This window comes from Eptatretus burgeri, chromosome 10, assembly GCF_056783735.1.
Source record: "Eptatretus burgeri isolate ZD-2024b chromosome 10, Ebu_testis_v1, whole genome shotgun sequence".
Taxonomy (NCBI): domain Eukaryota; kingdom Metazoa; phylum Chordata; class Myxini; order Myxiniformes; family Myxinidae; genus Eptatretus; species Eptatretus burgeri.
The window spans coordinates 8075310-8099812 of NC_140970.1; the positions used below are offsets into that span (position 1 = coordinate 8075310).

Here is a 24503-nt window from a genome sequence, read left to right on the forward strand (position 1 = left end):
AGGAAATTGCAACCATCTTTGGCGCCATTTTGGATTGCGGAAAACGCTCAAGGAGGATTCATGAGGACTTTTAGTATGTTATTTCACACACATTCCTGGACCTTTCCTGAAAAAAATCAGCTTGTTACCAAAAACGTCCAGGTTAAACCCTAATGTTCTTGGACTAGAAGCGGAACGTTGTTGCCAAATTTCATCCAGATAGGCGCAGCGATTTGGCCGGAGAAGTCAAAATAAGAGACGGACGGATGGAGGGTCAGATGGACAGACGTTGCACAACAACAACAACACCTTATCTGGAATTTCAATTACAGATCAGCTAAAAATAAATGACAGAAGACAGTCAAGGCAGGTTCTCCCCCTCTCAAGTCAAGTCCATCAGGTGAATCCTCCCAAGTCTATCAAGTCAGTCCTCCCATGTCAATAAAGTCAATCAAGTCAACGTCTGACTTAGTCACTCTCCACCCTCTCCCACCCCTCACCCCCTATCTCTCCCTCTCCCTTGTGCAGGCTGTGTGATGAAGGGGAGGGGGGTGATGGGCGAGGGTGGAGAGAGTGTGGGAGGAGAGAGAGGAGAGGGTGTGGGAGAGGAAGAGAGTGGAGGGCGAGAGAGTGGGGAGAGGGAGAATTAAGATATTGAAGTTATATTTTACATGACCTGGAATTACATACAGTATTACAAACTGTATTTTACATGTGCATGGGCATGTATACACATATTATATGAAGGAAATACATTGTGTGGATTACACATTGTGTGGACCAATTTACCCACTGCTTCTTACCCCATGAATTGTTAGTGTTATTCCATGAAGTGACATCGAGGAAAAGCTCTCAAAGTGTAGAAAATACTCCAATGACTCAACATCTCAAACAGCCTCTGAAAGTCCAGCCTCAAACCAGCCCTTCTCGATGTGGGGTAGTTTTCACCCGAGTGGAGAGGTGAAAGGCGTTATCACTGGCACCTTAAAAGCAGTTGATTTGGGCAGATGGGGCATATTGGCATTGGTAGGCAGCTCATCTGGGAGGAAACTTTGAAGCCCAATCCACCTCTGCCTTGCGGTTCAGGTGTCGACACCAAAGGCTGAGGGTTTAACTGGGTAAAGGCAGAAATTCTTCTTAAAGGAGGTGTCCTTTGCATTCGTTAACCCATGGGCCACCCTTGGGTAAGGTATACTCTCCATTTTAGCCTCCTGATCAGGGTTACATCAAGCCATGAGAGCAGGTGGTGTATTGCCATGTCGGCAGCTGGCACATATTGCCAGTAATGCCTGCATGACCTTGATGGTAGACAGATGATTATTTCATGAAGAACAATGGTTAGGATCACCCATATAATTATATTGAGGCTCCTTCTGCGTTGTCCACAACCAGTGTATCAGTCCATCAAAAAGCCATGAACTCAACATCAAGCTCACCTGCGGTCATACCTCTCAAGTTCTTACCATCCTCCAAAGCCAGGTGACAGTTCATCAAGTCTGTGTCTGGAGCATATTCCCCTTCTGTACCTTCACTCTAAAAGGATGGAGTTAGGTTCAACTGCTCTGGGAAAAATTGAATATTTTAATACGTACTGTCTTGAATGAAAACACCAAGGTCTCCAATTTAGTCCAATTCCTCCCTTCCCTTCCCACCCTTTCCCCAATATCAGATTGTTCTCTGCATTTCGTGGACTTCTCACCCACAAAGGTTGAAAGGTTCCAAATCGATCTTGACACGTCCTCCATGAGTAGACACAGTGGCACGTAAACTGCAAACCTCAACAATTGTGCTTCGGCTCTGTCCTCTCCTCTTTCCTCACTCTTCTCCAGGTAATTCTCAGATATCTCCAACCTTCATCTTGAAAAGTTTCAAAAACCTCCATACGCAAAAGAAGGACTACACACTTCGTCTTAATGTCTGGTTTGGGTCTGTGAGATATCTCTCCAGTTCTGCAGGACGCACACAGTTCACCAGCAAACATCTCCTAATGAAATTTTCGAAATCCAGAACCACTGCTCACCTCTACTCATTTATTCCTCTTCTTTCCCGCCTGTGGAACTACCTTCCGCACTCTCTTCAATCTCATTCGAACCGCATCAAAAGCCATGATCCTTTCTCCATCCGTTAAATCACCCCCACCCTTCCTGAAATTTTACTTACGTATCAATCATGACCCTGACCCCCACCCCCCCTACAACCTCCTTGTGTTCTCCCCAACCCCTCGTTTTGTTACCTGCATCCGTTGTTTGTCTGTCTCCAACTACCTTTTCCCTCCAGTCTGTTCTTAGTGTTTTCACTTTCTCCTGCTGTACTTTTTGTGATGTTGTCATGTTTTGTTCTATGTTCTCGCTCTTCCATGAGCCTAGACCATGTATACTAAAAAAGCGAAAAAAAGAGGGAGGTTGAAAGGATCCATGGTGCAAGGGAGCAAAGCGACTGATGGGGGCAGGTGCTAGGAGGGGGATTTGGTAATTTAAACCTTAATTTGTAAATTCGAAGACGGTCTTCCATGCAAAATTAAAGCAGAATAATCACGTTTTCATGATGATTTATTTTTCTCCTTCCACCACCAATGGGGGACAGAGGTTATGTTTTTCACCCCCCGTCTATCTATTTGTTTGTTTGTTTATTTTACCGTGAATAGGAAAATTAAAACAAATTTAATCGTGAAAAATAGCACCCAGGCACTTAATATTCAGCTAATATATTGACACACTTAGTACGACAATACACATTGATTGTCTCCTGTATTTTGCATTGTAATCTGTCTCTACTCTGTTTTACATCCTGTAAAATGATGGATGATTGTTGGTTGTTGTCACGCTCCAAAGGTAATTCCGATCAACCGAGGAGGATAAATGGCAATAAAAATCTTGAATCTTTAATATATCTCGTGAAGTTGTAGAAAGATTCGGACGAAATTGGGTGGGAGAGGTTGGGTGTGTGAGATAGACGAAATGATTATATTTTGGTGAAGATCCGGATCCGGATAGTATAGATTTTTTAATGTGATTTTTCACCATTCAGTGATTGGGCGAAAACCGACATGAAGCATGTGATAGGTTGATATCTCACAACGTTACGGATGGATTCAGGTGAAACTTGGTGGACTGCCCACAGGGTGGGTGTGTGTGAAAAGGACGAATTGATTCGATTTTGGTGAAGATTCAGATACGAGTGTTCTTTTTTAATCTTTCAAGTGATTCTTCGCCATTGAGAGATGGGGCCAAAAATGATATGTATCGTTTACTTCCCCAGCATGATAGAGAAGCATGATACTTCACTTCCAGAGTGAAGCATGACACCAAAAAGATGTGGACGATTTGTGACAAACCTCGGTAGATGAGTTCGTTCGGTGACAAGAACCGTTTGATTCGATTTGGGTTCAGGTCCGGATCAAGATCCGGCCTATCAGTGTGATACAAAACGTAAACTGTTCAGCCTGTCAGAGGGATGTGCTCTTCCAAGAACCGACATACTCGTCTTTACATGTAAGTCCTGAAAATGTTTTAAACTTTACATTGAAAACATACTTGGATGGGAGGGGGGGGGGGGTGAGGTACCCCACGCTGCCTGGGAAAATAGTACTCAGGTAGCTGAAATTATTTGAAGACCAACAGTCACCCATTGAAACATCAACATGGCTGGATACTTTGAATAAGATAATTTTAAATTTGAGAACCATTCACGACAAAATAATTGAAAGAAACTGATTTGTGAAATTATGATAAGAGCGACATAACTCACGAGACGACCCGTGAACCCGTTGGGTTCTCGTTGTGACAGTGGTTGATAAAACAAAATTATTTCAAAAAAATAAAATAAAATAAAAAAAATAAAAACATAGCTCCAGCAAACTTTACCGCTGAGGTTGTTTGCATTGATCAAATATTCCCGAAGAGTACTTGACTGAATCGGGAATTGATTTTTTAATTATTTTTTCATTGCCCGATTTGAGCGAAACTTGATTCTGCACACCGCAGGAGAATGGTGAGGAAGTTGGCCTGAACATTTTTGCACTATCGTGTACCGTTTTGGCTGTATTTTGGGAACATGCAGACATACAGTACATACAGTCATACATATATATATTTATATGGATGTATATATATATATATATATATATGTATATATATATATATATGTTCATATGGATGTATATATATATATATATATATATATATATATATATATATATATATATATTGTTGCTGATTCGCGCCCGCCGGCGTGCTGATGGCCACGTAACTCGAATCGCGGCACGTCGCCCACCGGACGGACAATCCAGTCGTGACCCTCTCGGACTAACGCCGGGAACCAGTCACGGGTGGACCTTTCGGTCTCACCGCGATCGAGCCAATCAGCCCCCGCGTGGGATAGGGTTGCTCGCCAAATTCGACCTACCTAAGTACCCTCGCGGAGGGTAGACTGGGCGATCGCAGCTCGCCGCAGGTCGACTTCGGACACGGGCCACTTAAGCGACCCGTTCCGTACTATCGGGATAACCGAGCGGTGTTATTCGTCGACCTCGACGGTTCGATTAATTATCGGGCGTATTCAGCCCACTACCAACCCTTTACGTGAAGCAAGATGAGGATTCAATGAAGGAAATGACGAAGCGAAGCGGGAAACAGTTCAACACAAAGTACATTTATTCGCGACGAACGGAAAGCACACATATTCAATTCCACCAAAAGCACACAGAAAAGAAAAACACAATGCAATTTACACAAAAAGCAAATGCGACAATGCAGATCTAATACCGATTACACGAGCACACGGCAACACTTATACAATTTTACTTCACAGACGGCGCCGACAACACATACCCAAAACCAAGGAAAGAATACCCTCAAGGATGAGGCGGGCCTGAGGCCGAGACCGGGTCGGGCCTACCCGTCTGGTGATGAGACGCGGAGCGGCGATGGTGCCTCAACTCCGCGGGCCTCGCGGGCAGTGTCTGGTAGGGGGTGGGAAAGGGGCCCCCTTGGTCGCACTATCTCAGCGCGGGGGGAAACAGGAGGGGGTTGCTGATGCTCGGGGTATAGAGGATTTTTATTGTCCCGCGACGAGCGTCTCCACCTCGGCCAGGTCGCGCTGTCGGCCTCCTTGGGGTCCAGCTCCCTGCACGACGCGAGCACCCCCTCGTCTGCCCTCGCCGCCTCTCCACAGCTCCGTCCCCTCCGCTCCGACTCCAACGCACACGACGACCAGCTCCTTCTTGCCAACTCCACCGCCCGCGAAGTCTTAACTCTCTGTTCCGTCTCGACTCTACTACTCACTGGACTGACGAACACGGTCGCTTTTATCAGCCCCGTAGCTTCGCCCTCTCATCCTTGACCCCCTCCCTTCGACCTTTCACCTCGCTCCCCATTGGCCCGAGAAAAAGTGGGCGTGAATGCTTTTTGATCCATAAATTTGCATATATCGATCGCCCTCCAACGCCCTGGAGGCGGGGCCAAATCGCCCCTCGCTCACCGATTGGACGGCAAAAAGTGGGCGTGTGTCGTTTTTGATCCGTTTTTGAAGCACAAAATCTGTGATTTTGTACACGCTGTTCGGCGCTCGCCCTGCACGAGTCCAACACCGGTACCCACAGGCGGCGCAAGAACGGTGGCGATGCGACGGTTGCGAGGTGTGACGTGAAGGTCGTGGCGGTTGTGGTGAAGCGGCGTTGTGGTTGGTGGTGGTAATAATGGCGGTTGGTCCAAATTAAAGATAGTAAAAGAAAAACGGCTATCCTGAAGAGTCGCAGCACGCATAAATGACATGTATTCCCACTAGACAACGGGTTTGGGCCTAACTACACATGTACTTACCGAGATACCTCACCTAAGGGACCTGAATGGTGGTTTGCGAATTTGGTAACCACAACAATATATATATATATATATATATATATATATATATATATATATATATATATATATATATATATATATATATATATATATAAGATGAGAGTTTTACTAATATATAGATAGATTAAACTGAGATGTTTGTTTTTAATTAAAATCATATAAATTGAATATATGTATTCTTTTTGGTTGATGTTATATGAACAGGAACAATGGACAGAATAACGTGAAAATTGGATGTTATCGCTAAATAATAAATCAAACTCCCAGAAGTTGTCCAATTTATCTGTGAAAACAAGCTCAAATGAGCTAAGATCCTCGTCCTCTTAATGATGACGTCATAAAAACGAATATGACGTCATTGTGATGTATGAGGTTTGCGAAAAATTATCTGTGCTAATGCCCGGCTTGATTCCCGCAAACAAAATTCAAACAACTTGCCTAGTTTCGGAGATAATGGTATAGGCGATTTCCATTAGTGGCGATATTATGACGTCAACTTTTTTTCTTAGGAAGAATTTCCAAAATCGGAGTTGGTTACTGCCTGCGCGTGGGCTTTCTGCATATACATGGCAAGTTTCACAAAGATCCGATGAAAACTCTGGGTTGTGAAACAAAAAATGTCAAAAAATAGAAATGACGTCATAAAAATTGATATGACATCAGAGTGATGTATCATATGTGCGGTAATTCATCTCTGCTAATGCCCCGTTCAATTCCCACAAACAGAATTCAAAAAGCTTGCCTCGTTTGAGATTATTTTTTCGGTGATTTCCATTAGCGGAGATATTTTGACGTCATAACTTTTTTTCCTCGGAGGAATTTTCAAAATCGGAGATGGTTACTGTCTGCGCAGGGAGTTTTTACATATATATGCCAAGTTTCAGGAAGTTTCGATGAAAACTGTAGGCTGTGAAACAAAATAAGTCCACAAGAAGAAGATGAAGAACAACAACGTGAGTAAGACATTGAGATCCTCCACGAGTTTGAAAAACCCTCCCTTTTCGCTTCCTCAGTATCCGGTGTTTCTAGTAGATTGCAGTAGATTTCAGTCGATGTGGATTGTTCAAGTCTCCATGGGTTCACCGGGGCGTGGTCAAGGCGAGTCATGTGACCCGCCCGTGTTCCGATGATGCGCTGTGTTGTTGCTGTGTCCGAATAAAACCTGCTGTTCCTACTTCAGAGCCTTCGTCCCTGTTTCTTGAGTACATCCCAAGTCTTTCACTCAAAGAGCAGTAAATACATGGAATCGTCTTTCTGAAAAGGTTGTGGCAACACAAACATTCGATATCAATCACAACAATACGTCACAATAACATTTCAAGACATTGTACAATTTCACGGGCCATGGCAATGTAGTTCGCGCTTGTTATTCAAGGGATTTCGGCATTATTTGCTTCTACTCATCATGCCGTTTCGTGTTTTGTAAAATGGACTCTTTTTCAGGAGTTTTGTTTCTCAGTTATATTAAATCTTAATTGTGAAGAAACGTGATTCCACGTGAAGAAGGAAAACCGGAAACGTGAGGTATTCCGTTTCCACGTGTGTTGGCCCATTTATTTAATACATTGGGTGAGAGATCGCAAGGCTCGGTACGTCATCACTATTGTATATTGTAACAGAATTTACAATCAATTGGCCGGAGGTTCGAACGTTGACCATCACTGATCGCACGGATGTCTGCGAGGGTTCGCTTGGGGTCGTTTTGTGAACCTTTCTTACAGAAAAGTTTTGTATTTTGTACCAGCGGAAGAACCCGTCTGTACGGACCGGTTAATTGTCCCACAATTTGGTTTTAGTTCGACGTGTAATGCTGTCCCATCCCCGCGCACTCTTTAAATAGAGGTATTCGTGGTCCTGCCGTGGTGTCCCGTGTGCAGGTGTTGGTTGGTGGATGTTAAAGATCGCATGATGTCCGTGAATCGTAGGCGAGCTATCGCCGGCACCCTGAACAAATTCCAAATTCCTGCTCTCACTTCAGTCGAACGTTAGGACTGCACATCTGGTTCGTGAAAGACTGAGGCCGAAGTTCCCTCGAGAACGTTGGATATGTGTGGCCATTAAAGAAAAATATCACCATCATCATCACCACCATCACCATCATCATCATCACCACCATCACCATCATCATCATCACCATCATCATCATCATCATCACCACCATCATCACAATCACCACCATCATCACCACCATCATCACAATCACCACCATCATCACCACCATCATCACAATCACCACCACCATCACCACCATCATCATCATCACCACCATCATCACAATCACCACCACCATCACCATCATCATCATCACCATCATGACCATTACCACCATCATCATCATCATCACCATCATGACCATTACCACCATCATCATTTATCACCATCACCATCATGACCATTACCACCACCACCACCATCATCATCATCATCATCATCATCATCATCATCATCATCATCATCATCACCATCATTATCACCATCACCATCATGTCCATTACCCTCATCATCACCACCACCATCATCATCATCATCATCACCACCACCACCATCATCATCATCACCACCATCATCATCATCACCATCATCACCATCACCACCATCATCACCATCACCACCATCATCACCATCACCACCACCACCACCATCATCATCATCATCACCACCATCATCACAATCACCACCGCCATCACCACCATCACCATCATCACAATCACCACCACCATCATCACCACCATCATCATCACCATCATCACCATCATCACCACCATCATCACCATCATCATCATCACCATCATGATCATCACCCTCATCATCATCATCATCATCATCATCATCATCACCACCATCACCATCATCACCATCGCCCCCATCATCACAATCACCACCGCCATCATCACCACCATCACCATCACCATCATCACCACCATCGCCACCATCATCAAAATCACCACCACCATCACCACCATCACCGCCATCATCACCATCACCATCACCACCATCAACACCACCATCAACACCATCATCACCACCATCATCATCACCACCATCATCATCACCATCATGATCATCACTATCATGATCACCCTCATCATCATCATCACCATCATCACCATCATCATCATCATCATCACCAACAGTTGTTATGCCGAGTACAACCACGAGTTTTCATCTCCTTCAGTGCATTGATTGGTTCACGAGTGCAGAGAAGTCAAGCAAACCCACCAACGTGCGCTTCCTGTTTTACAGTACATGTTATGTATCGGGCAGGGAAAACGGTTTGAATGCACCATCAATCTTTTATTGTGCTCCACACACACAAACCTCAGAACCATTCGTGAGGCCAGCTTCATCGTTCAGCTATGTTCCCGCCTCGTGATGACCGCGCTTCCGGTTTATCTGATGCATGAATACCTGACATCTCCACCCTCCCATTAAGTGTGAACATGCATTAAAGATGAGTGCAAGAGTAATGAGGAGGAGGAGATTGGGACCATACTCTGTACAGAGCGTTGGTACTACTTAAGCAGTTTCCTTGGCCATTGGGCACAATCCTGGACAGGTCACCACTCTGACACAGTATACCAGCATGCTGGCACTCATTTTGCCAACTTCGGAAGGATGACAGGCCGAGTCAACCCCACCTGTTATTAATTCAACAGCTTAGCGGGATTTGAACTCAGGACTCGAGGATCCAAAGCCACCCTTACCATTAAGCCAACACCAAGCATAAGAGTAATGAAGACACTAGTAAACAATACAAAGATCATGAATATATGAGTATTAGCTACAAATTGAGGCGGAGAGGCGCCTTTGGAACTCTGGACGATCGTCGGGGTACAAAGCCGACAGACAGCCCTGCTTGTGGCGCTGCCACGGCATTATTAGGGTCAGTCTATGGGATATTGCAAATTTTGGCCCAATCAGTCTATGGGATCGGGGTAATTTTGAGGCATAGGCTGACCCCTCTACCTTTGAAGCTGTGTCGCTTTGGTCTTGCAGCCCCCGTGGACATAAATGTATACTGTGTATCCTTGGAATATGTCTTGAACATTCTAAAATTACCACCTTTTATGGAAGTGCATAACAGCTTATGATTGTAGAATTTTCTGTTTCAGAACGTCTTGTCGACATGTCTTTTCGTGGGAATTTTGGCCGTGGTAGGGGTGGTAACAGTCGAGGGGGCTTCAACCACAGTGGAGGTTTCAATGGAAGAGGTGGTGGAGGAGGCTTCCGTGGAGGTCGAGGTCGTGGATTCGGCGGTGGTGGTGGTTGGTATGACCAAGGACCGCCAGAAGTGGTAGTTGGTGAGTGTGCTTTCTTCTCTTTGTTCTTGACTTTTCTTGAAATATCACAAGTATTCATTTTATTAATAATAATGTCATTGCATATTTATTATTGTACTGTAATAATAATGAGGGGGATGTGTGGTGAGCAGAAGTTGGGCACGCGATGCATCCATGTGAAGATGACTTGGTTTGCAAGTGCACGGCGATTGAAGGAAAAGTCCCGTACTTCAATGCACCCGTTTACCTGGAAAACAAGGAGTCCATTGGCAAAGTGGATGAAATCTTTGGACAGCTACGAAATTTTGTATCTTTCCTCTCGGTGTGGTGTGTGTGTGCATGCGTGCTTTTTTTTTTTTCTGTCGTGAACCTGCATTGGTTAAAGGGCTCTGGTTACCAACGACAATCATGGGAATCCAGATTGGGAATCCAGATAGGCCCCTATGAGAATCGTAGGAATCCAGATGGGACATAGGACTCCTATGGAAATCTAGATAGGACAAAGGGCCCCTATGAGAATCATAGGAATCCAGACAGGACAAAGGGCCGGCCCCTATGACAATCGTGGGAATCCAGATAGGACATAGGGCCCCTATGAGAACCATTGATGTTGCCAACACAGTCTGTAAGTGAAATCTCAAAACTATGACTGTTTTTTTTAACCCCGACTTCAGTATTTCTCTGTAAAGCTTGCAAACAACATGAAAGCATCTTCATTCAAGAAACTTCAGAAGGTCAGCTTACAATGAAGGCGAGACGGTCGCTATTACAATGCGAGTACCCATTTCATTTTTGGGTTAAATTGATGCTCATCTATAAACTTCAGTGTTGGCTTTGTTGTAAACACAATTATTCTGTGTTCACTTGCATGGTAATGTGTTGAATTATTTCACTTGTAACTTTGTGCATGAAAATGGATTTAAATGTTTGATAAAATTTAGATCAAAAGTACTAATTTAATCCTCTTCATCCCAATGGGGCATAAGGCTGCTATGAGCTTTTGCCATTTATCTCTCTCCTTTGCTACATTCTGTGACTCACACCATGACAGACCTATCTTCTCCAGATCAGCTAACATACTGTAGTCCTACGCCAAGTTATTTTTGGCCTCCTGGTTTCCTCCGTCCTGACCGTGTCCATCCCAAAGCAACCTGAAGATTTGGTTAGGGGACATTCTAAGCACGTGGCCAACCCATCAAAGGTGGCGACATTTTATTTCAAGCACAATGCTGTGGCAACCAGTTTCTTTCATGCAGGTCTTTGTTGGATATCTTATTGGGCCAGAAGATGTGGCAGATTTTGCCAAGGCATCCATTGTAGAAAGACTCTACCTAGCTTATATCTGCCTTAATAACTTGCCAGCACTCAGAGTTACAGTGCCCAAATAAAGTCGACACCCCCTTTCAAATTTTCACCCATTGTTGTCTTGTAGCCTGGAATTAAATTGCATTGAATCAAACTTTTCCCACCTTTATTTACACATCGTAACCTAGAACTTCCAAGAGAAAAACACAAATTCTACAAATTTCACAAAATTTATTAAAAATACAAAACTATAATATTGTTGCGGGCCGGGGGTCGGGTGAGAAGACCATGAGGTGCCGCTTGTACCTCGCACCACCGCATCCCGCCCAACGTGGCGTGGAGTCGCCTTTATCGGCCTCCGTACGCATATCTCGGTTCCCACCAGACTCCCCGGAATTGTCGGCCGTCACACACGGATAATTCCGTGACGCGGCGGGTTGCTTAACCGACCGTGGACGCCAATAACTCAACCGCGTGACCTAGGGTCCTTCCGTCTATGGGTTAATCGGGTTACCTCATTAATCACGTGGTTTAATTACCGGGGAACACGCCCTCGGTACGCCTTGTCTGAACTGGATCACTCCACTGGACTGGATCACTTTACCGGATCGGATGCAGCCGAGCGACACTGCCAAGGACGTACCGGCTAAAAGGAATGGATCGTTGGGAATAAAGTAATTCGGACCATGCTGGATCAATGGAAGAAAAGACAAAAACGAGCAGGGAACATTTTGAATAATAATCTATTACCAATGGGCGAGGAAAGGTTTGTGGCACGATCAGGATTTATTGGGGTGTGTTGTGCAGCGATAGGGGAGAGAGAGGTGTGGTGCAGCAAATAAACAGGCAATTTACAAAAGGGGACACAGAGCAGACTTAATGCGAGGACAATAATAATAATAATAATAATAATAATAATAATAATAATAACAATAACGATCTGTAGTCTTACGTAAGCAGACAGGCACCAGGACACACACACACACACACACACACACACACACACACACACACACACACACACACACACACACACACACACACACACACACACACACACACACACACACATACAGAAAACCCAATTAAGGGGGAGTGTTGGAACAAGAAGGGAAAGAAGTTAAGGTTACATTCTTGGTACCTTTGTGCTTGATAGCACGACACGCCACCAATACGTTTCGGGGGGGGGGGGGGAGGTGCTCCATAGTGCGGCACCCGACAGCTGGCATCCGTCTCTGGCTTCAGAGTGTGTGTAAACCGTGTTTGGGAAGGAGGGACTTGAGTGGAGAAGGGGCGGAGTCCAGGGTGCGTAGACAGAGTGGTAGGCAGGACCAGGTAGGTGGGTGGGGTTAACATCGTGTGGGCGGAGATGAGGAGGCGGAGTCCAGACAGCAGGAGGCGGGTCGGGACGAGAGCGAGGCCAGATTGAGCGAGCGAAAGAGAAAAAGAGAGAGAGGCGGAGGGACTACTCCGACCTTTATAGGACTTGCAGCGTGGGGGGAGGGGCCAGCCCAAAGTGATAAGTCATCACCTGAATCGGGCGCTCCGATTGGGCCCCGACCCCTCAAGTGGCTCGCTAACTTTGGCCGGAAACTGCCTCACTTCGTTTACGGCGAGGTCATCCCAGACAGCGAACATATTTCGCTCCGACCCCATGACATGACATGAATCGCCCACACCAAAATTGGCAGGCAAATCGTCCCCCCCAAAAAAAAAAGAGAAGACGTTCACCATCCATGGGGAATCCACTGCTGCCAGTGAGGGCTGAAGGTACATCATTATGGATAAATCCATGCATGTTTCGCGAGCGGTGTACGTGTCTGCCTTCGAGCACATTCTATACAGTGCGCGGGGTTCGGCCATTTCGCACGTGGTGAGTGCTCGCATTCGCCCGATTCTGATAGCGTGTGCGCGGGGCGAACACCGACATGTATCAGATATTTGGTCAAAAAGGAACAAGCCGCTTCTACCTCGCACACCCGCATCCCGCCCAACGTGGCGTGGAGTCGCCTTTATCGGCCTCCGTACGCATTTTGTGCAGCGTGGGCGTGGTGCTGGTTGTGTTTCCTGTGTTGTGAAAAACACCATTCGTGCAGCCTCTTAAGGGGTATTCATTCGTATGCCTTTTTAATGCAACCGGTAATCTTCCCCAGATCATCGGAAGCTCGAGTCGATAATCCCGCACTGTGAAGCGCACAATATGACTCGCTGCACACGTTGGGTTTAGGGCTTGCTTGGGAACGAGGGCTCTGCTCCGTGGTTTCCTCACAGCGGTGCCGCACGCGCTAACCTCCATTAAGGCCCACCTCACAGCGAAGGCGCACGTGGCTGATTTACCTCAGGAATAATCAGACAAAAAGGTGAGTAGGGACGAAATGAAGAAAAAATGATGTAAGCAAACCTAGCTATGAGATCATCGCAACGCACTCCCTTGTTGTCCTGCTACACAAAAGGAAAGGGACTATCTACACGAATAATAATGGAATAACTGTCTTGGGACCACTATCTGTTGGATGCATGCGGTTCCGAGAACCGCAACAATATCTTGGTTGGACAATTGTCCATCTCCTTATAATATGAATTTTAAATTAGCTCAGGTGTAACCAATCTCCTTCAAAATCACCCACCAAGTTAATTGGCCTCCACCTGTGTTAAATTGTAGTGATTCTGATTATTTCAGAATAAAATCAGCTGTTTCTGTAGGTTCCTCTGCTGGGTAGTGCATTTCACAGCAAAGTCTCAACCATGAGAACCAAGGAGCTTTCAAAAGACCTCCGGGATAAAGTTGTGGAAAGGCACAGATCGGGGGATGGGTAAAAAAAAACTATTTCAAAAGCCTTGAATATCCCTTGTAGCACAGTCAAGCCAATCATTGAGAAGTGGAAGGCGTATGGTACCACCAAGACCCTGCCGACATCAGGCTGTCCCTCCAAACTGGATGACCAAGCAAGGAGGAGACTGATCAGAGGCCACCAAGAGGCCATTGGCAACTTTGAAAGAGCTACATGCCTTTATGGCAAAGACTGGGCACTGTGTGCATGTGGCAACAATATCCCAATAACTCCACAAGTCTGACCTGTTGTGCTAAGGTGGCAAGAAGGAAGTCATTACTCAAAAAAGCCCACCTTGAGTCCGATTTGAGGTATGCAAAAAACCATTCCAGAGATCCTGAAGCCATGTGGCAAAAAGTTTTGTGGTCTGATGAAACCAAGATTGAACTTTTTGGCCTTGATGCAAGACATTATGTTTGGCACAAACCCAACACAGCACATCACCCAAAGAACACCATCCCCACTGTGAAGCGTGGGGGTAGCAGCATCATGTTATAGGGATGTTTATCATCAGCAGGGACAGGGACACTTGTCGGGATAGAAGGGAAAAAGGATGGAGCAGAATACAAAAAAAATCCGAGAGGAAAACCTGCCCTCTGCAAGAAAGCTGAAATTGGGGTGGAAGTTCACCTTTCAGCATAACAACGAACCGAAGCACACCGCCAAAGCTACACTGGAGTGGCCAAGGAACAAAAAGATAAGTATCCTTGAGTGGCCCAGTCAAAGTCCCGACCTAAATCCAATCGAAAATCTGTGGCATGACTTGAAGATTGCTTTCCATCAACGCTTCCCATGAAACTTGACTGAACTTGAACTGTTTTGTGCAGAAGAATGAGCACATATCGCCCAATGAAGGTGTGCAAAGTTGGTAGAGACTTATCCCAACAGACTCACAGCTGCAATTTCTGTCAAAGGTGCTTCCACCAACTGTTAACTCGGGGGGGGGGGGGAGGGGGGGTTAACACTTATCCAACAAATTTATTCCAGTTTTGTATTTTTAATTGATTTTATGAAATTTGTAGAATTTGTTTTTCTCTTGGAAGTTGTGGGTTATGGTGTGTAAATATAGGTGGAAAAAGTCTGATTTTATGCAATTTAATTCCAGGCTATAAGGCAACAAAAGGTGAGAATTTGGAAAGGAGGTGTAGACTTTCTATCGGCACTGCACATGGAAGAACAGACGTGACATTGCTGCGATAAAGTCTTATCTTTGAATTCAGGCTGTAGTGCTTCGACTTTCAGAAAGAATGGAGTTGAGCGAATGCATTACAACCTTTGCGGAGTCTTTCCTTGATGCCTTTCTTGGCTCCATTGTCTTTGCTGATGAGACTGCCTAAGCATGTAAACTCCTCTACAGTCTCTAGGGCTTCTCCATTGTCATTCATGGATACAGGTGTGGCATTGATATTCATCATCTTGGTCTTGGTTGTATTAATATTAAGACCTGTCCTGGTGAAGTTTTTTTTTTTTTCTTCTTGCAAATGGGTATTCCTTGATGACAAAACAGCGAAATCATCAGCAAAGTCCAGATCTTCAAGTTGGGTGGAAAGGGTCCATGGATGCCTCTCGGTCTATGTGCTATGTTGTTCCTCATGATCCAGTCGATAGTAATTAGAAAGAGGATAGGTGATGTAATACAACCTTGGTGAAGTCCAGACTCCACCCGGAACTACTCTGATAAGTTCTTCATGATGACACTGCATTTAAAGTGTTCATTGAATTTTCTGATTAGAGTAACCCTCTTCTGTGGAATCAAAAGTAGGAGCTGTAAAAAATAAAATTAAAAAAGTTTTACCTTCCTAATGAGGGTAACTATGATGTAACCTGCATGCAGTAGTGGTCTTCTGCTTATTTTGTTTTCCCGTTTCCTTTTACTAATGGCAATTCAGCCAAAAAGTTTTGTTGCTGTAACATAGTAAAAACTAGAACGGCACTCGTTGGAGCGCATACCTCTGCCAGGCTGAGCACTTTGCGTTTTATATCTCACTGATAGGACTGATCTGCATCAGAATATAATCGATTCATCCTTGTCACACACCCACCAAATTTTTTTTCAGATATCCTGCTCACAGACAAACAGGGGTAGAAACATAACCTCCCTCTGTCCACCTTTAGTGGCGGAGTTAACTGCGTAACTTGATTGTTTGGAATTGTGTTTTTTTGGGGGGGTTGTTTGACTCTATTAATCTTTTGAGTTAGATGTTTGTGGGGTTTTTTTCATTTGGGAGGCTGAGGAGTGATTGAGGTGGTGAGGGGTGGAGATGGGTGAGAGGAGGGAGGGGAAGGGAGAGTTGTGAAGAAGAGGATGGTTGGGGTTTAAGTTGAATTGCTATATCAGTACTTGTTTAAGTGCCCAATTTAATAGATCGTTCGCTTAATTTTTCCAGAAGCATTGTGAGAAATATTTTTTGGGGAGTAGTGGGGCAACTTAGCATAACAATTGTGCATTTTGTGAGGAAAGCACCAAATTTGGCACACTAGTAGCCGATCATATTATGAACAGATTTGGATATTGGGCCATCTCAAATTCAGCCGCTGATGGCTGTGGCAGCCATTTTCCACTGCCATCAAAAATTTTGAGATAGCCCAATATCCAAATCTGTTCATAATATGATTGGCTACTAGTGTGCCAAATTTGGTGCTTTCCTCACAAAATGCACAATTGTTCTGCTATATTTAGCAAACTTGCCCCACTGGAGGGGGTTTCAAAACAAAATGACTTTCAACATGTCTGTGGATGCTGCCTACCAATCTGAACATGCCTTCCTGTCCTTCATCAGGTGCATTATCATTATCTTCTTGCCTTAGCCATTAATTTTCGCTTCTCAAAGCACATTCTTCTTGGAACAAATTAACAAAAAAGTGCTGAGGAGAAGAGAGCAAGAGAGGTAAGCAAGGTATAATGCAGTTCAATGAAAATCAGTTTAAACAAGGGGGGAGGCTGGTTTTTTGGGGTCTTGTGTTCTGGCAATTAAATAATTTCATTTTCTTTATGATTTCTTTTTGGTCATTGTCTGAATAATTTTCCAGGAATGCCAACCCCGGCAATAGAGGTAATTCGGAATTTTTCTTCCAATTACTGAATGTGTAATTTCCAGTCTCGTAATGAATTTTTACTTCTCACAACCTTGTTGTGATAATTACCCTCGCCAGAGGAGATGGTATTGCATTTGGGTTCATTTGTTTGTTACTTGGCGTAAGTATTTCGCCAAGTATTTTGGTTTGTTGCGTCCTTTTGTTTGTCACACGATTTTTGTCCACAGTTTTGAATCAATTGTTCTGAATTTTTTTGGTGTGTTGGTGACGGGCCATGGACAGCAACGTACATTTTTGGTCAGAATCCGGATGCGGATGCAGATCCTGGGAATTTTTTTTAATGATCCTTTAGCATTGGAAGATCAGGTGAATTAGAATTGATGAATTTAAGTTCTAGCCAGCATACAAGTTTGCTTGTTTGTTTGTTAAATTTATTATTTAAGCAATTAATTCCCCCCCCCTCCCCCTCTCCCCAAACAGAAAATAGTATTGGAGATATGAAATAAAAATGCCCTTCTTCGCAAAACTCAGGATGAAATCATCAGTTTGCTTGAGGACCTTTCGGATCCAGATTTGGATCCTGGAATTTTTTTAAATTTTTTTTGATGATCCTTTAACATTTGGCAATTGGACATAAATTCATACTTTTGACAATTTCTCAGAAACAGATGATCGCCATTATAAAAACATAAAAACAAATTTAAAATAAAATAAAAGAAATAAAACTGCAACACAACTTTATCACTGAAGGTTTGCAAACAAAATACAGTCTATCAAATATAACACAAATTAACAGCAATATATTTACTTGACGAAAGTATTTTGCCAGTGTCGCTCTATGAGTGATTTCTTGTTTGTCTGGCTGGCTTTTTTGTCTGAGAGCAGATCTCAAAACATTGTGGATGGATTCAGATGAAATTTGGTGGACAGCTTTTGGTGCAACAAGGAAGAATTGATTAAATTTTGGTGAAAATATGAATCTGGATCAGATACTCAAATTTTAAAAGTAATTATCAAAAATTAAAAAAATTAAAAATTAAATTTTTTTTTATAAAAAATATAAAAAAATTTTTTTTTATAAAAATTAAAAAAAAATTAAAAAAAAAATCTCAAAAAGTTAAGGGCAGATTTGGACGAAATTTGTGGACAGTTTGGGTGTTTGACAAGGACGAATTGATTCGATTTTGGTGAAGATCCGGATCCAGATCCAGATCCGATCATTTTTGAGTGATTCACCATTGAGAGATAGGGCCAAAAGTGATACATGGCATCATATTTCAAAAAGTTGTGGATAATTTATGACTAAAGGCCCGGTCACACCTTGACGTTTTAGCCAACGTATGCCGATTTTTTTTATTTTTTTTCTAAAACGCTGGCACACGTTGAATACGTTATGGGTAAGTTTTGATAACATTGAGAGCACGCTGAAAAAACACTGCCATACGTCGTTGTACGTTGGCTTTAAACGTTGTACTTTTTGGTTGTCCTCAAATTTTTTCATGCTTGAAATTTCACGACGTATGCCGGCGTATGACTCACACGTTCCGCTACGCTGGCCACAAGTTGTATGCACGGTCTGCGATTGTTGACAGACGTCAACACATGCTACTTGTAAGTTAATCATAAGTTGAGACACGCCGAGGTAATGTTTAGCGTACCCGAAACTTATTTCTAACCTATGATTAACGGGTTGTTGGCACGTTACGCGATCGTTGCCACACATCGACAGACGTTACTTTTAAGTTACTCATAGGCTGAAAGACGTCGGTATAATGGATCGTCCTTGCGTCATCGTCCACGGCCACGGCCAGGACACTTATTTGCAGCATTCTTCAAACTTTTCTTCGGCACGACGAGGATGTTCACACTTCGATGTCGAGCTTGGCTATGATTCCAATTGTCCATCGGCAGCATCTATTTAAAATAGTCGAGTTTGAGCGTTTTAACACGTTCAGAAGAAACGCTTCAAATTTCCAAACCCCAGCGTCAAAAAACAAAGGCGAGTGACAGCAATTTAAATCGTTCATTGTAAACAATGAGAATAGTTGAGTGGTACCGTTTAAAAGCCGTTGAGTGTAAAAAAATCCAATTGTTGAGCGCAAGCGTCTACTTTCAATAGTGGGGTTTGAGCGATTTAGCACGTTCAATAAAAACGATTAAAATTTCCGAGCGCCAGCGTCAAAAAACAAAGGCGAGTGACAGCAATTTAAATCGTTCATTGTAAACAATGAAAATAGTTGAGTGGTACCGTTTAAAAGTCGTTGAGTGTAAAAAAAAATCCAATTGTTGAGCGCAAGCGTCTACTTTCAATAGTGGAGATGCAGCCATTTAAATCGTTGAGTTTATCATTTAAATCGTTAAATCGTTAAACGCAAGGACGATCCATCATAACCCACACCCTCCCCCTCACACTCACCTACTACTGCCAACATGAACAAACTACTACTAATACTGATACTGATACTGTTACTGCTGACATGGACATCGACTCAAAAAGGACTCGAAAACACTGTTGGGTTCCCCTTTTATGAGCAGCGTTTTTATATACCAATTCCCAAAACCGCTGGGAACACGTCTTTATATGGCAGTTGTAAGCTAGAAACACGTTAATTTTTTTTTTGTCGACCGGAAGACGTCATTGGAATACGTCTATATACGTTGATGTGTGTTGGGACTACGTAAAGAATTGGTTCAAAGCACGTCAAACATAAGTTAGAAATAAGTTTCGCGTAAAAAAGACATTACCGCGACGTGTTTCGACTTATGAGTAGCTTATAAGTAGCCTTTCTGGACGTGTGTAAGCGTCCGCATATCGTGTGTAAAACTTATCCCCATCGCATGCGGAACGTGTGTCATACGCCGAGTACGTCGTAAAATTTTGAACATGTTTAAAATTTCTTGACGTACTCTACTTACTACGACGTATGATAGCGTACTTTAGCGTTCTACTCACGTATACCAAACTTACTCATACCGTATTTGACGTGCTCCAACGTTTTAGACACATTTTTCTTAGGTCGGCATAGGCTGGCAAGATCGCCAAGGTGTGACCGCGATGTTGTCACTTCCATTTCTACGGCAGTTATGATTTGAATCGTTGTGCGTCAGCCTTTTAATAGGCTACGTCACGACATCGTCGGCGATGCGTGCAACGCGCTATGCCAAAGTTAGACTATCGTTGGGCATCGGTTGTGTAGGCCGACAACAGGTTCAGCATTCGTTGGTATAAGTTATCTATAACACAACGAAACGTTCTGTGTCCGTTACCAATGCGTTATACATAAGACCAAGTCGCTATGAATACGTCCGAATCTTTAAAAAAAAAACATCAAAAGTTCAACGTAAGCCAGCGTTTTACATACATTTTAATACGTTGCCATCGCTGGCTAAAACGTCACGGTGTGACCGGGCCTTAAACTAGGTGGATGAATTGGTTCGATGACAAGAACAAGCCGATTCGATATTGGTTCAGGTCTGGATCCAGATCTGGCCGATCAGTGGGATACAAAGCGTAAACTGTTCAGCATGGTGGAGGTACGCACTCTACCGAGTGCCTTTATACTCGATAATGATTTATCGGTGAGATATCTGAAAATTAAACCTGTGTTATTGCTGATAATTGAGAGCCAATAATGAAGAATCGACCGATAATAACCTTGAATCATTTACCTATCACTGCTCAATATTTGATTGTTATTGTATTGTTTTTAATAATTATATATATGAACATATCCACATTTCTTTGTTGTAGTTTTTTATCGATCCAGCAAGATTGTTGCCTCTTCAAAGGTTTTTGCCAGGAGAAAATGGGCGTGGGGGTCGAGGAGGTCGAGGAGGTCGAGGTGTGTCTTACCACTTTTTGTAACACCTCAGCTCCTCCTTTGGTTTTGCAACTTTTCATTGTCATAACTCTTTCTGTAAGTATGAAATCCAAACAATATTGATCAATGATAAAATGTGAATGATACAGTTAAACCTTGAAAATATAAAACGTGGTACAGGATGGAGTTGCTTTTAACAACTGATCTGACTTTCAAGGGGAACCCAAACGCTCAGACCACCTCAAAGCTAATCTGTCCTTTGATACGCTACAAGATAGACATGACGTGTCTTTTTCCAATTTCTGAATGATAAAGAAGGTAAATTTGCAATTAAAAGTCAATATCTTCTTCTTCAGAATAGCCAGGACATCACACCAGGAACATCATGGCCATACTGTCTCCAGGTTACATTGTGGAACGATGTAACTCAAACGTTGAATAATTTTTGATTTTCCACAAGTATGCCGAGTCGATGCGTCCTTGATGCTTGTATAGTAATATAAACCAAGATGGTTTCATGCTACACAAATGGCCGAAAGACACTAAGTTTGCCAGAAATTGGACGAGCTTTGTCCGAAATACCCTCGTATTGTTCGGGCCTACAAAATGTATACTTTTGTGCTCGGAACATTTTACAGAGAACTGTTGTGAAACAAAGGAGATGGTGAGATCTTCTGGTTATCCACCGCGATTGAGAGAGGATGCCATCCCCACGACTTAAGTTTAAGAAATAGCCGTCGCTTGAAACTGTAACACCATCTCTACCCAGCTACTGGCACATGTACACAGATTATTTGAGTGGTGAATCAAACAACTGTTGACATTGCCCAGCAATTACCACAAGACCACCTGAAAATAATTGATTCACACCCCCCCCACCCACACTTTCACCCACTGCTCACAGCACCACTCCCCCTCCACAATCCCCCATCAATCATCATCCCCACCATACACCATACCCACCACCATGCCACCATACCCACCACCATACCCACCACCATGCCACCATACCCACCACCATGCCACCATACCCACCACCATGCCACCATACACCCCCCCGTGTCCACCATCCCTCCACAATCCTCTATCAACCATCACCTCCACAATACCCACCCCCCTTCCACCATCCCCCATCACCTCCACAATACCCACCACCATCCCACACACCTCCTCTACCCTCCTATCCCACTTCCATAGGGGAGGGACATCGACACATGGCACGAACACAAATGGTGTCTGAGGAAAGTATGAAACGGGATGATCCCGTAACATACAAGACACCTGGTCAGCCTGCAACGGTGGGACTAAGCATTTGTCGCTCATTTTATCCATGATGTCTGTGTGTGCCTGGGCTGTGTCCATGTTGCCGAGCAATAACGGATATTTCTGCTCGAGTAATATACACACCGATTTATCAATTAATACAAAATCCCTCCCTTGTAAACCGCCAATTGAAGCGAAAAACCAAACCCCACCGAGCTGAAGTGATCATGTGACCAGCGTTTTCATATTTAGTAACACTTCTGCCTTCTTCCTCTGAATCGCTCACACCAGATTCAAAACGATTTGGCTCCCCAATTCCCCCGAAAGCGTTTCCATCACTAATTTTGTCTCCAATCGTTTCTTCAAAGTCCCACTGATCACTTTCAACATTCTGAGAACCTTCGGAGTTGCCGATGACGGTGGAATCGGTGTCGGAATCCGAGCTTGACATGCACTGTTTCTCTATGTGAAGCTGCCATTTGGATCAAGGTGAGTTCATAATGCGACGTCGCTGGCGAAATAGAAAATCGACACTCGAGGGCTTTTTTTCGACACTTTCTGATTGGCAAATAATGTGTTGTGACGTCACTGGCGATTCTCAATGGTTGTCAGAGAAAGAAAAAAAAATTGCGTTTGGGTTCAACAGGAATAATGGAATATTTTTAACAGGAATAATGGACACTCTACCGACTGATTTGACTCGATTTACAGAGATTTCAATGCAGATTTGACGCAGGTATGTTTGTTGTGGAAATGTGTTGATGTAAGTAATTGTGGAGGCTATTTAGCAATTCTGTTGTTTCTAGGTGGCTTTCGTGGTCGGGGTGGAAACGGGCGTGGTCGTGGCCGAGGATTTGGTGGTGCTCGTGGCCGAGGGTTTGGTGGCAGGGGGGGTGGTGGCAGGGGTGGCAGTGGTGGCAGGGGATTTGGTGGTGGTCGTGGCAGAGGATTTCGTGGTGGTGGTGGTGGTGGTTGGTGATTCTGAGGTATGTTTGGGTGGGGCTAAGGGCTAAGTAAATGGTGAGCAGATACAGATGCACATACACACATATACTACTTACAAAAGGAATACTCGTGGAAGAGTTGCATGAAGAACTAGAACAGCACACGGTAGAGCGCATACCTCCGCCAGGCTGAACAGTTTACGTTTTGTGTCCCACTGATAGGCTGGATCTCTGCATCCTGACCTTAACCAAAATCTAATCGCCTTGTTCTTGTCGACTCTTCTATTGGAACGAATGTAACACGTTTTTGTGTTTTTTTTTGTGCTGCAGGTCCTACAGTTGCTGAAGATAACTGCAATATCAATAATTGTATACTGTGTATATATTTTTTCAGTTGGCTCCTGTATTTTTTGAAATTGATGCATTACGTGAAAATTACCGAAGCTGTACCTCGGTTCAATTAAACGTGATGTGCTCTTTGATTGAACTTTGAGAACAAAGGTCGTACCAGCATGGCTGTTTTATAATGATTTGTTTTGAACAGGATACAATGACGCATGTTTACTTTCAGGCAAAGGGAGGGAGGGTGTGGTGGGGGGGGGGATGAACCAACGGCCTGAAGTGCAATTTGCCGATAATAATAAACAGCCTTTTATTGAAATTCTGACTGAATTTTCTTGCATTTAGTATGTGATTACCATCCATCCATCCATTGGGACCATACTCTATGCAGAGCGTTGGTGCTGCCTATGCAGTCTCCTTGGCTATTGGGCACAATCCTGGATGGGTCGCCACTCCGACACAGTATACCAGTAAGCTGGTACTCATTTTGCCGATCTCAGAAGGATGACAGGCAGAGTCAACCCCACCTGGTATTAATTCAACAGCAGAGTGGGGTTTGAACTCAGGATCATCGGATCCCAAACCCACCACCCTAACCATTAAGCCAATACCAGGCATATGTGATTACCATCCCCCCCCCCCCCCAAAAAAAAAATCCAATTCTTGAATCTGAAATCTACTCATTTTGTTACTCTTACAAGTCTTTGTGTTATCTGTCACTCCATTTACATGATAGATATGATACCATCGAAGCGCCTTTTTCAAGTCACATTACCCTGCAAGATGTTGGCCCTCTTCGATGAACTTTGGCCAACAGTTAACGAAGTCTTTGATCCCAGTA

General features: G+C 43.8%; 1 protein-coding gene across 5 annotated transcripts; it reads left to right on the forward strand.

Moving 5' to 3' along the window:
* The first annotated feature begins 7343 nt into the window (after window positions 1-7343).
* Window positions 7344-23807, forward strand: GAR1 (GAR1 ribonucleoprotein). Of its 5 annotated transcripts, none has more exons than XM_085897012.1 (7): window positions 7344-7364; window positions 9953-10141; window positions 10273-10427; window positions 10795-10854; window positions 21044-21134; window positions 23183-23362; window positions 23651-23807. In XM_085897012.1, the coding sequence occupies exons 2-6, from the start codon at window positions 9967-9969 to the stop codon at window positions 23353-23355; spliced, it is 654 nt and encodes a 217-aa protein (XP_085753138.1). In that variant the 5' UTR covers window positions 7344-7364; window positions 9953-9966; the 3' UTR covers window positions 23356-23362; window positions 23651-23807. The 5 variants fall into 5 exon arrangements, with proteins under 5 accessions (XP_085753138.1, XP_085753136.1, XP_085753137.1 ...); XM_085897010.1 differs by having other exon boundaries at window positions 7346-7429; XM_085897011.1 differs by lacking the exon at window positions 7344-7364 and adding an exon at window positions 7391-7409.
* Window positions 23808-24503: the final 696 nt, after the last annotated feature.